General features: G+C 48.3%; 1 protein-coding gene across 6 annotated transcripts in view; it reads left to right on the top strand.

Annotated features, from left to right (window-relative positions):
* The first annotated feature begins 1,249 nt into the window (after positions 1-1,249).
* Positions 1,250-12,373, top strand: part of NIN (ninein) — a 113,204-nt gene continuing 102,080 nt past the window's right edge. For all 6 annotated transcript variants that reach the window (XR_013960410.1, XM_080664620.1, XM_080664621.1 and 3 more), the window contains exons 1-3: positions 1,250-1,598; positions 2,127-2,180; positions 10,610-10,813. Coding sequence is in view for 5 of the 6 variants with exons in the window: in XM_080664620.1 (XP_080520746.1) it covers positions 10,631-10,813 (183 nt within the window). In the remaining variant the exon portion in view is untranslated. The remainder of the gene's footprint in view (positions 1,599-2,126; positions 2,181-10,609; positions 10,814-12,373) is intronic.

Raw genomic sequence — 12,373 nt, forward strand, 5'->3', positions numbered from 1 at the left:
GTTCTAAAATAAGACTGATCTGCTTTATATTTTTTTTAACTTTCTACTTTGAAGTAGCTATAGATTCACATTAAGTTGTAAGAAATAATATAGAGATTCCTTATATACCCTTTGCCCACTTTCCTCAATGATAACATCTTGCATAACTAGTTCACTATCACCAGGCAATTGACATTAATGCAATCCTAGGGCCTTATTCAAATATTGCCAGTTTTACACGCACTGGTTTGTGTTCTTAGTTCTATGTAATTTTATCATATATGTGACCTGCTTTTGAATCCTAGCTCTTCCAAGTACTAGCTGTGTGATCCTGAGCAAGGTCCTTAACATCTCAGTTTTCTCAGCTGCAAAATGGGTATAATAATGTCTGCCTCGGGCAGGTGGGGCAAGAATTAGGGAAGGGCATTTCTGTCTCGTTTCCAGCACACTGGATTCTCAGATGCTAGTTTCCTTCCTGTCTATCCCTAGTTCTCTCAGTAGCAAGGGGGCTTTCTCCAGTTTCTTGTTGAAACAACCAGACTTGTGGGTTAGTAAATCAGGCAGCTCCTTCAAGGGCAACACTTTTATCCTTGCAGCTCAAAGAGAGAGCCTTGGGTATTGCCCCAGCCCACAGAGGCCATCGATCTAGGCTGGCCTTGGGATTTGTTTGCATCCAGATCAGAAGTGTAGGGATGGAGAGACTTGGGGACGGGTGGAGGGAAATAGGAGGAGGTGGTAAATCCAGAGCAATCGTTGGCGGGGAAAACAGCCAACGCCAAGGAGTGGCCGTCCTGTGTGGTCAGTGACGGGAGGCGGGATAGGTGTGAGTCTGTGAGAACGTGGGGGCAGGTGCTGGAGCCAGTCTAGACCTGGTAGGAGAGTGGCACTCGCTGTAAAGGGTACCCTTCCCCTCCTGGACCTTTCCTCCAAGAACGGCCAAAGGGCGCTCCCGGGCTGACAAATTCGGGGCTGCCCGAGGGCAAGAGGCGCCTAAATCGTCACCCAGAAGTACCACTGGCTGGAGGCGGGCCTTTCCTCCAGAAGTAGCCGCGGGTGTCGGGGCGCAGCGGGGTGTGTGAGGGCGCGTTTGCAAGGCCAAAGAGGCGAGCGGGCGGGGGGTGGAAGGGTGGACGCGCCAGTCGCTGTCCCGCGGCGACCTCGGGGCTCTGGTCTCCTCCATCTGCACCCACTTGAGCCCTGGCCACTTCAAGTTCAAATCTCGAAGCGACCGCCCCCGCCCCCAGCGTCACGCGGCAGCCAAGGCGGGATCGGGCTCCTCGGGGCTTCATCGACCGGAGCAGTTGGGACCCCGGGGGGCAGTCCGGGTCCAGGTGGGGGAGACAGACCCCGCAGGCGCTAGGCGCTCTTCCCTCCGCCGCCCCAGCAGCGCGGGTCGAGGAGGAGGAGCCGCGCCCGGGCCAGCACCGCCCCGGCTCCTCCTCCCAGCGCTCGCCCGGCCCTTCCTACCGGCGCCCAAAGCTCCGGGTGGCCGCGGCCGAGCCGGGAGCCGAGCGCGCTGGGCGCGGCCGTCCCGCTGCCGCTGCTGGCGCGTGAGAGCTTGAGTGCACCCGCGGCCATGGTCCCCGCGGCGGCCACCGGCGCCTGAGCCCCCGAACGCGGTAAGCGAGAAGCCCGCTTCCGGGACCCCCGCCTGCGGCCTGGGGGTGCTCGGAGGCCTCGCGCTGCCCCCGCGCCGTCGGGGGGCCCTGCACGCCCCGGGCGTACCAGGCACCGGGACAGGCTGGAGCTTCCCCTCCCGGGCCCGGGGCCAGGGCGGGAGCTGTCCCCGCGGGCCGGGTGCAGGGAGCAGCCTCGAGGAAGCGAGTGGCCTGGAGGCCAGTCCTGCCCGGACGCTCCCGGGGGGCCCGGCGGGGAAGGGGCGGCTTCGGAGGCGGGAGGAGGGGCCGGTCGTGGAGGCGCGGGCGGCGCGGGCGCGGGCGGGGGCGGGCCGGGGGTGGGGACGGCGCGCGCCGCAGCCCCCAGGAGCCGCACTTTTGTAAAAGCTGGATCCTTACATATGGAAATGACGGTCGCGCGGGTTCCCAGTCGCGTCCTTTTGAAGGACGCCCTTCCCGAACCTCAGCGCCGCCTGCCAAGTATTGTCCCGCTTCTTGCGCCCTAACAAAGCGCCCGCCTTGGCTTTGCAGGGCACTGGAGGCGGGCGGCCGGCTGTGCGGGCGCGACGGAGAGGCCGACAGAAGGTAGGCGAGGACGCCGCGGGCAGGGAGCGTGCGGTCTGGCAATACAATGGGTGTCTGAGGTTTCTTGGGGCGGCGATGGGCAGGCGGGTTGTAGACGCATCTCCATCGCAGGTTGCCAGGGACCTGGCCTCCGCGCCCGCCCGGCGGCGCAGCGGGTCTGGGCACCTCCTCCACCGCGTTGCCCCATCCCGCAGCCGCCAGCTGAAAGCGGCTACTATATGGTGGTCCAGGAGTGGACCTGAGTCCCAGAGGGAGCAGAAAGGGTGGCTTGTTCTGTTGCCGTGTGCCACCCAGGCAGCTTTGTGATTGAGCAACTGAAAAGAGCCCTGTCTGGAGAAACCCGAGGTGTTAGCCTGGGCTGTCTTGAGTATCGGAGAGCTACCCTTAAAGTGTGATTTTCTCCAGGCGTGTGGGATCGATACATATAGGAAGACTTTCCCAGGGTAATTACCACTAAGAAAGGGAAAAGAACAAAATGATACTCTGTTGCCTTGAAAGCCTTGCTCGCCAGCGCAGCAGAATCAAGTGTGGAGTTTTGCGAGAGCAGCATCCAGGGTCCCCGAGCTGGGCTTCTGCAGCCACCAAACCGGTCCCTGACAAAAGGACAAAGCTGGTGGGAACAGTTGCCTGCTGAGAGCTCTTTCTGTGAAGTTGAAAGCCATAGAGATAGGAAGAGGCGATTTCCTAGCCCCGACCTTGCAAGTTAAATGAGGGCTGGGAAGATGGTTCTTCCAGGTACCTGGTGTCTAGACAACTAAGCTGTAATGAGATCTTCTGCTGTCTTTACTTCACGGGAACAGATCCCCTCCTGGTGTTGAGGAATTCCCGAGATGGGCTTGCCATACAACTTAACTCCTGAATTTGTGAAATGAAATCAGATGGCATGGTTGTCTTTTGTGAGTGAGGTAGTAGCTGTTTAGGATTAGAATCCTAATAAAGTCCACTGTGGCACATAGCTAAGCTCCTGAGACCCTCGACAATCAAAATAAATGTATATGTTTACTTCTTTCCTGAGGCTTAACATTCTGCGAGGAGGAAATGTTTTGTTTGGGGTTTGTTTTTCAGTGTCAGCTTAATTTTATCTTGATCTTCTCTCGTGGCTAGCACATTGGTGGCTGACCTAGAATATTGGCAGGTCTTGTTTGGAGTTGGAGGGGGCTGTGAAAATTCCCAGACTGTGTGTAAAAGTAACCTTATAGGCTGACTGCAAAACCAGTTTCTTATGGTCTCCTCAGCTGTTGTCAGTGTCCTTAGGGAGGTCAAGGGAACTGCTGGGGAGTTTCTTGGCAGATTTGTTTACTTTCACCTATTCTCTGGTGATTGCTTAGACGAAAGCATTCTGAGCCAGGCATAGATAAAGGATAGGACTTATGGATGTTCCAGATGGGTTGAACATGGGGCAAAAGCAGGAAAAGGCTTTACAGGGGACATCGGGAAGGAAGCCATCACAGGCACAGTCTTTGCATTAAAATGTCACGGATCAGTCATTTCAATAGGCACTTACTCAGAATGGCATGGGTGTCTTTTTTCTTGGTCTCTTCCACCAACCCCCCCCCCGCCCCCACCTCCCTTTTAAGTATGTGATGATCCTTAATAGCAAAAGATATTAACTGTCACAGAGGGGGAGAACGGGGCTCCAATGAATTCTGAACAGCCAATCTTAACTTAATAGGCAACATTCTTATCATACGTTAAGTGTTGTTCAAATAAATGGTTTTAAATGTCACTGCAAATGGCTTTCTAAACTAACATTTCAGCCATCTTGATGCTTCCACTTTATGTTGATAATGAAAATACATTTTTATCAGGCTAACCTTGATAAAGGGTTGGCAAGTATAACCAGAGCATGTTTGAGGCATTCAAACAGCCTAAAGTCTTTTCAGGAGGTTGTTTTTTTTAAGAGGCCGATTCATTTGTAGGCCAGTAAATTGTGTGGTTTGAATTCTGGCTATTGAACGTACATTTGTTGGGCAGGGGCTTGTGAAGAGACATACTGAAGCTTGCAAAAAAGGTATTTTATCCTAATTACAAGTAAAATAGAATTTTAAAAAGATGATGGGTATATGCAAGTGAGCAACTTTGAAACTAAGAGGATGTGTCTGTATTGCAACTTAGAGCAGCAATTAACCATTTATTCCAGCTTTTGGATGGGAAAATTTCAAAGTATTCCTGTCCTAATGCTCACTTAAAAAAACAAAGTTGAGAAAACCTATTGTTTATAGATGTAAAAAGTGAAGCTCTTCACGTTCACCCCAACAAACTGTTCTCATACCTGCAGGCATTATACATTAATGTGAGTTAATAGGGCTCAAGAAGTGAAAGTTATCACCAACAGTCTCTTTTAAGAAAGTGACAAACAGGCCCCAGTTTTTTGATTCTGTAGTTTTACTTGGTAGCTGATTACAGGTTATTGACCTTACAGTGTGCGAGGCTCATTTTATTCCTCCAGCTGTCCCGAGGTAACAGCTTGATTGGGTAATCCACCTTGCTATTAGAGTTAACAAAAGCTTGGCTTTGCTACATCATTCAGGATAGTAAAATACTAAGTTTATGTTTTAGATTGAATACTAGTAGGATACCCTTAGCAAAATTAAATTTTATAGTGTAGTTAGCAAAGGTGGTTATTCTTTCAAATTTAATGTGGCTTTTTTTTTCTCTCTGTGTGGTGGCATTTAAGCTTTGTGTTATATTTTTGTACCATGATTTTATTCTTGGTGATACTCTTTGTGCTTTTGGTATCCAGCTGGAAATGAGGTGCTCTCTGAGCAGAGAGGAGGCTGTTTCACAGTAATTAGTGTGAGCAGCAGTTTTGGGCAGAAATATTCCATATAACTGCGTAAATGGGGACAATTGCTTTTTCTATTAAGCTTTTGCTAAACTTAAATTTAGTCTTGTCCCTATTTCATTTTATACTGAAATTAGTCCAAAAGAGTAAGGCTGGAAATCTTTGCAGCAAATCAAAGTGCAGAAAAGAGAGAAGAAAAGGAAACATTTTAATTTGATCGTTGGCATTATGAGGTTCTGATTTGCCAAACGGTGAAAGCTCGTTTATCGTTTTAGTTATAAAGTAACTAAATTATTCACTGGTGGTCACTGTCTGGTCTGTGGGCCCCCAACGGCTATGTCTGATCACAGACCCCAAAGCATCTATTATAACACCCAGCAAAAGCGGCTGAGCCAAGAGGGACATGCAGACATTCCTCGTAGCTGTTCAGCTGCTGGACCATCTGGAGGGGAAATAAAAGGCTTGGGCTAGGGGCTCTGGCATTGTGCTCATTTATTACTTGGCCTTCCCTGCCAGGCTTTGTCCCCCTTTCACTCCCTCTGGCCCAGAATAGACGTCCCCTTTGGCCGGGGTGCCATTCTTACAAGCTCCTTTCTATATCTTGGATGCTGGAAAGTTCATAAGTTCACGCATCCACTTCATGCTGGCCTTATTATGGGGACTTCATCATTCCAGCTGCACCCGCACCTATGTCTCTTCCAGCCCCAGTTGGCACTGTGACTTCATCAGCCAGGGTTGCCGAGGAGAGCACAATAACACAGCTCTGCAATGGACATCCCTGTCAGGGTCTGCGCATTTTGGCAGCCTTGTTTTGAGTTATTTGGAAGGGAAATGCTCCGAATAGTTCTCATTATGGGTGGTAAATGTTTTGATTAATGGCTCTGTGCATCTGCCTCTTATTTAACCATCCCCAGTTAGAACTTCAAAACATTGCCCACACTGCCCTTTTATTCCAGAGGAGTGGTAAAGGCTTCTGACAATTCAGTCGGGAAGGTAGATGGTTGAAGGGAGGCCCAGATTGGTGGCAGGCTTTATAAAACTGGAATTGTTCTTTGCCATTTGAAAAAAGATTCATGACTCCAGACCCAACTCTCTTCATCTCTGAGTAAGATTCCCGTCGTTGGCGGGTGTCAGTGAGGCTTTGACTCTGGGAAGCATCGAGCTGCACAGATGAGACATATTTAAGTGTTTGGGGGAATTAATTTAACAGCTCTCGACCCCTGGACTTTGCCATTATGGAAGAGATGGGATTCTTCATGATCATTTTTACATACAAATGTATGTCTTCCTTGCACTAAATCCCAAAGTTGCTTGAGTAAAAAGAGATTGCTTTTTCTGTGTATCCCTAATGCCTGGGAGGCTATAATTATTCAATAAATGGCTCAAGGGTGGTAGGGAGGAAGGAGCCCACCATTCCCCATGCCGACCTGGAGGAGTCTGCGGCCACGGTTTCTAGTACCTGGTACAGTTCAGCTGGTTAACACATAAAGGCGGAGATAAGTGATTTGCCGATGATATCATTGCAGTGGCCCCATTCATGAGTTATTACACGTAGGATTGAGAGGCAGTAGAGTTTAGAGCCAGACCAGGGTTCCAATGTTGGCTCCACACCCATGGTAGTTTTGAATTCTTGGACAAGTTCTGTACTTTTGCCAGCCCCCAATTTCTGTATCTTAAGTGGGAAGGTGAAATCTATCTAAAGTATTAGGAAGGTTCAATGAGATCATATAGGTAAAGCACTCTGCATAGGCCTGACTTATAGTAAATGCTCGGAAATTTTTTAAAAAATTGTTTCTGCTGAATTCCCAACTATATTTCAGCCTTTCTGCTTTTGTTTCACATTAAGTTTATTAATAATCGGCCTTTAACGATTGAGGCAACATTGAACATTACCTCCTGCCATTATCGTTTAGTAATATAGCATTTTAATATACATCACATGTACCCTGCCCATTCTTGCTCTGTGGATTCTGGCATCCACCGCTCCTGCTCTGCGTCTGTAAAGGCAGATCTGTGACTGATGGGCCTGTGTGAGTTACCTCTCTTCAGTTTAACCCCTTCTTTGTAAGTCACAGATATTTTCTTGGTGGTTTTCTCAATTCCCGTCTTGTATCAGCTTTCTCTGGGATTTGCTGCTCTCAGTTGCTTACCATATTTAACCCTCAGCACAACCCTTCCAGATGGGTATTATCCTTCCCATTCTATAAAAGAGGAGACCATGGAAGGTATTTTAGACAGACTGTCCCCCAAAGCCACATCCCATAACAAACAAACGCAGCTCAAGGGTGAGAATCCACTGGCTCATTTACTTACTCCTTGAACCAAACTTCAGGCAGGCGACTCTGTATGATACAGTTTGGCAGTGGGTGCTGGCTTTCTACTTCTGTTGGCTGTGTCTGGGACTGAAAATGCCTTTGAAAAAGGGTTGGATTGAGGTGGGGGGTGGAGGAGTAGAGGTGTGTTTGCAAAAGAAATAGGCCTTTCAAACTCTTTGTGTGCTCATTTATTTCTGTAGCTCTCGCTCAGGTTAAGCTTCCACTCAAGAAATCTCCATATACCCAGTCAATCCATGTTTACTGGGTCCTGGTGTGAGGATCAATCACACTGTCCTGTGCGTTTGGGGGACTCTATAAAAGAAATAGAAGTTGTGGACCTTCTCCTTAAAGAAATTTCTGGCAAGTGGGGAGAACAAAATTCTTGCACATGAAATTACTGATGAACATTTGGAGAATAATATCAACCAGTAAACATGCATTCTGTGCCAGAAGAGAACTGACAACTTGTCACCATATGTAACATCTTTTGGATGTTTCCTTACATACGATCCTTTGTTCTGCAGGGTTAGGGCTGTTTTCCCCCTTAAGTGAAAAGAATGTTCTCCTAAGCATGGTGTCTTGGGAAGGAGAGAGATGAAATACAGAGATTTTTTTTAAAAAGAAAGCTACTGTAAATATCTGTGTTTTCTGATGGTCTTAGGCTCTACAGCAGCGGTTCTCAACCTGTGGGTCGTAACCCACAGGTTGAGAACCGCTAGCAGGGTCGCCTAAGACCATCGGAAAACACAGATATTTACATTACGATTCATAACAGTAGCAAAATTACAGTTATGAAGTAGCAACGAAAATAATTTTATGGTTGGGGTCACCACAACATGAGGAACTGTATTAAAGGGTTGTGGCATTAGAAAGGTTGAGAACCACTGGTCTATCAAATTCAAAGCCATGCATCAGCTCAGGACTCCTCAGTATATTGTGAGTTTTATGGCCCTCTTTCATTGGTTTAGATGGACAAGTCCCAACCCTTAAAAATAGTTCTTAAAAGAGGAAGTGTTAGAATTCTTTCCCTTTGGGTTTTTTTAATATGCAAAATCAAGCAAAAGCAGAATAGTCTGGCATTTATGAAGTTGGTCAGATTCCAGCCCAAGGGACAGTTAAACTCAAGAGAGTGAGTCTGAGAGCTATGGCAACCCTGAAAACCCCAGCGCACCTTGGGGAGTCTCAGCTGATCTCAGCTGACAATTAACTGGCAGACTGTTAAGTGGATCTCATTAGCCAAGCCTTGCCTCTTCTAAATTTCCAACTTTTGTGGCTTTGCTTAACACCTTGGTGTTTCATTTCTGTTGCTTTGATGTTTATATAGCACTCTCAACTTCGTTTGAAAACATTTACATGGTGATTAGTTAACCCAACAGAGCAACCGGGAAGGTAGCCAGAACCAGCAGCACCTTAGTAATGGAAAGACTGATAATTAGGAGAGACCTTCTCATATCAGGAGCCTGGACCAGAAGGGCGCCACTCCACGTTAATGAGTGGCCCCAGTGCAGATCGAGCTACGAGGCAGAGCTGGCTGGCAGCCCTCTTCTGAGCCCACCTGGTTCTGCTGAAGATCCGGAGGATCGGGACTCTGTTTCACCTTGTCATGTTTTGTCCAGTTGTTGGTAGAAAGAAAGCCACACAGCCTAGAACAATGGTCGGCAAACCGCGGCTCGCGAGCCACATGCGGCTCGCGAGCCGCGGTTTGCCGCTCTGTTGACTACCACTGGCCTAGAGCATCATTGATTTGTACGGAAGGCTCTCTTATTTTCAATTCTGGCCGTATTCAACACCTCAGCTCACACACTTCCCATGTTGTAATGATCTGCTCCATGGAACATCACCTCTAAGTCAGAGTTTTCTGACCCACAGCTTGTTTTACTTAAAAGTGCTGCTTTTCAAAGTAGGATGGTGTTTGCAGGGGCTGGGGGAGGGGGAAGGGAGAGCTGCTGTGCTGGGAGTATAGAGCTTGTCACATAAGATGAAAAGGATCTAGAGATCTGTTGTACAACAATGTGCACGATGTAGTGAACAATACTACTGCACACTTAAAATTTTAGAAGGCTGGATTTCATGTTATGTGGCTTTTATCACAATACAAATTATATTGCAAGATAAAGAAACCTTTTTTTAAAGGTGCTGCTTTTTACAGTCCAGGGCTGGTTCTGAGAGCCTTGTTTCAGAGAGCTGAGGTCATCGTCTCAAGGGTATATGTCGTGTGTGGCTTCCATTGCATCATAGTGAAGGTACCTCCAGATGTGCAGGCGCCAGACTCTGATTGGAAGGCCCGACACATTATACATGAACTATTGTGCAAGCAAAGAAACAGATATCATTCTTCAAGTATGATGTACCTAGTATTTTATGATGTATAATTTTAGTAAAAATGATGGTGAGAGTTATAGATGACTTTGTGAGATGCAAGGCAGAGTAACCAGGTGAACAGGGGGGTGATGGCCTAGATGCTAGAGGTCCCCTGAGATTCTGTGAGATTCATATGATCTGTGGCTCCTTCGAACCTCACCGTCTGAAAGGTTGGAGTATTGTTTTCTCCTCTCTCTAGGCAACTAATCATTACCTAAACCTCCCTGGGACTAAAGCCAGCTCCAGGGAATACTCTTCCTGTCACACCTCATGCAGTTGCACCACTGGTTAATTGAGTTGCTTTTTGAGGAACTCTTGGAAAAGGCATTTGGTCCCATGTAGACAGGGAGGTGGTTTTGTATCAGACGTGCTCATCCAGTGCTTTCTGCTGCATCCATTTGGTCTAATTGCAACGGGGGCATCTAGGCTGCAGGAAGAGAAACTAAACAGTAGCTCATCCAGCCAGCGGACTGCAACATCTGGACAGGTCAGCTAGAGTGTGCGGACTTGCATGGAAGCTCTGGCCCTGTGGTCTGTTGACACCAACAGTTACTTTATTTGAAAGGACTGTGTGTCAGAAGTGGCCTTTTACTGTCTGTAAGTCCTGGGCCAGATGAGCTGATAGAGAATCGCTCTCAGTCTTGAGTTTGAGAGACTGGCTGCCCACCTGAGAGGGTGCCCTTCTGCCTACAAGACTCCCTCATTCTGGTAAAGTTAGCCCGTGGTGACCGGACCTCGTGGGTGTGCCCTGTGGGAGTGCATGGGACTGGTCAGGGCTGGGTCCCGGAGAGACCCATGCTCTCGCTGGTGGGTGTGAGTATTCCCTCTCCTGCTGGCTCTGACCAAGGTCCCGTTCGGCCTGCATGAGGGGACCAGGGCGTGCAGAGGATAGGGATAGTGGTGCCGAGGGGTGGCAGTGGCAGGATTCCAGGGGCTGCCACACCTGACCTTGTCTCTGTCCCACACAGGTGAGCGCTGTGGGCTATGGGATGGATGAGGTGGAGCAGGACCAGCATGAGGCCCGACTCAAGGAGCTGTTTGACAGTTTTGACACGACGGGCACTGGGTCCCTGGGACAGGAGGAACTCACCGACCTTTGCCACATGTTGAGTTTGGAGGAGGTGGCCCCGGTGCTGCAAGAGACGCTGCTTCAGGACAACCTCTTGGGCAGGGTAAGGCCTGGGGAAGAGCACCGGGTGGAAGTGGGTGCGGTTTCTGTCGGGGCGCTGGGGGTGGGGCAAACCACACCTATCGCAACTTGTTTCTGACATCCTGGCTGTGTGCACCCTCAGCTCTCAACCTGAGACACAGACCAAATGTAATGGGCATGAGGTACCGCGCAGTGTGCTCAGGAGGTGAGGGCTTGCTGTGATTTGCACCCTGGAAAGGTGTGCCCTGAGCATCTTAGATAAAGAGAGAAAAAGAGGTAACAAGAGGATGTTTTCTTACCTTTTTCTTGTTACTCGTGGATCGTGGATCGTTATATGGACTCCACTTTCACCACTGAGACAGCAGGGAGGTGCCGGATTTCCAGGGAAGAGAACAGGAGTGCAGTAAGGAGGCTCCATTCACAGGAAAGCAGATTGCCGTTACGAATTTTACTCCCAATAAAGCCCTTTCTTCTGTGAATTGTTTCTGGGTTGAAGGATTAATTAAACTCTTCACCCAGGAAATAAGACAGGAGGATAAGTAAATACAGTGCAGGCTCATTTAAAACCCAGCACGACTCGCTTCCAGCAGGGCTGTGTGTGTGCTGATGTTAACTTCTGCATTTGACAACAAATAGTTATGTTCTCCCTGTAGATCAAGTCACAGAAATCTTTTTTCCCCTCTTGCTGTTAGTGGGAAGGATGTTTGATCCGTCACGACCTGATATTGCCTTCCATTCTCATAAATATTATTAAGAGCATCATGTGTATGGCTTTGGGTTGAACCTGGCTGTTGATTTTTTGAATGAATGAGAGGAGAAAATGGGCAATACTTTTGAGCTCTGCTTGCCGTCACTTTGTAGACAGGAGTTTCTACCATGTGGTATAAATTGAGGAAGCAGTTGGGGATCTCAGCTTTATTGCAGTGACTGAACTTCCTTTTCTTCGCTTCATTTTCATTGTCTCTTAGCTGACAAGTTGGGTAAGTGACCTCAGACACTGTAGGATGCACTGGCTCTCTGTAACATGAGACAGACAGGAGTAGCAACCACCCTGAAATTAATGCCAAAGGGTGATATTCTCGGGGGCTGGTACCATGAATGTGGTGTTTAACAGGGCTCAGACTTAAAGGGAAAAAAAAACTAAGTTTTTGCAAAACTGAGATCATTCTTGGTCACTTTGGAGGCATTAGCTATGTATGAATACATGTGGTCCCCCAAAATGCTAAAAATTTTGCTTTGAAAACCGTAGAAATGTGAGATTTGAGGATTAAACCATTTGCTCCTCATCATTTAGGAGCTTTTTAGTTCTGCCTCCCTCCCAGGCGCTTTGGGGAGCCAAAAGAATAGCGTTTCCACTGTGGGCCTTGGAGATCTTAGGCTTGTCGGTGTCTAAGAAATAGTATGAAAGCGGGGAATCTCATTTAATGCTTATTAAAGCCCAAGAAGACGGAATAGAACTTAAGGTTTTCTTGAGAGATGTGTTGGAGGCAGTGTAACTGTGGAAGCCCCTGCTGTAAACAGATCACACCTCAGCAGCAGGTTAGCAGTTTGCTGTCCAGATGTTGCACATCTTCGCCCTCAT

This window comes from Plecotus auritus, assembly GCF_963455305.1.
Source record: "Plecotus auritus genome assembly, chromosome: 1".
NCBI lineage: Eukaryota > Metazoa > Chordata > Mammalia > Chiroptera > Vespertilionidae > Plecotus > Plecotus auritus.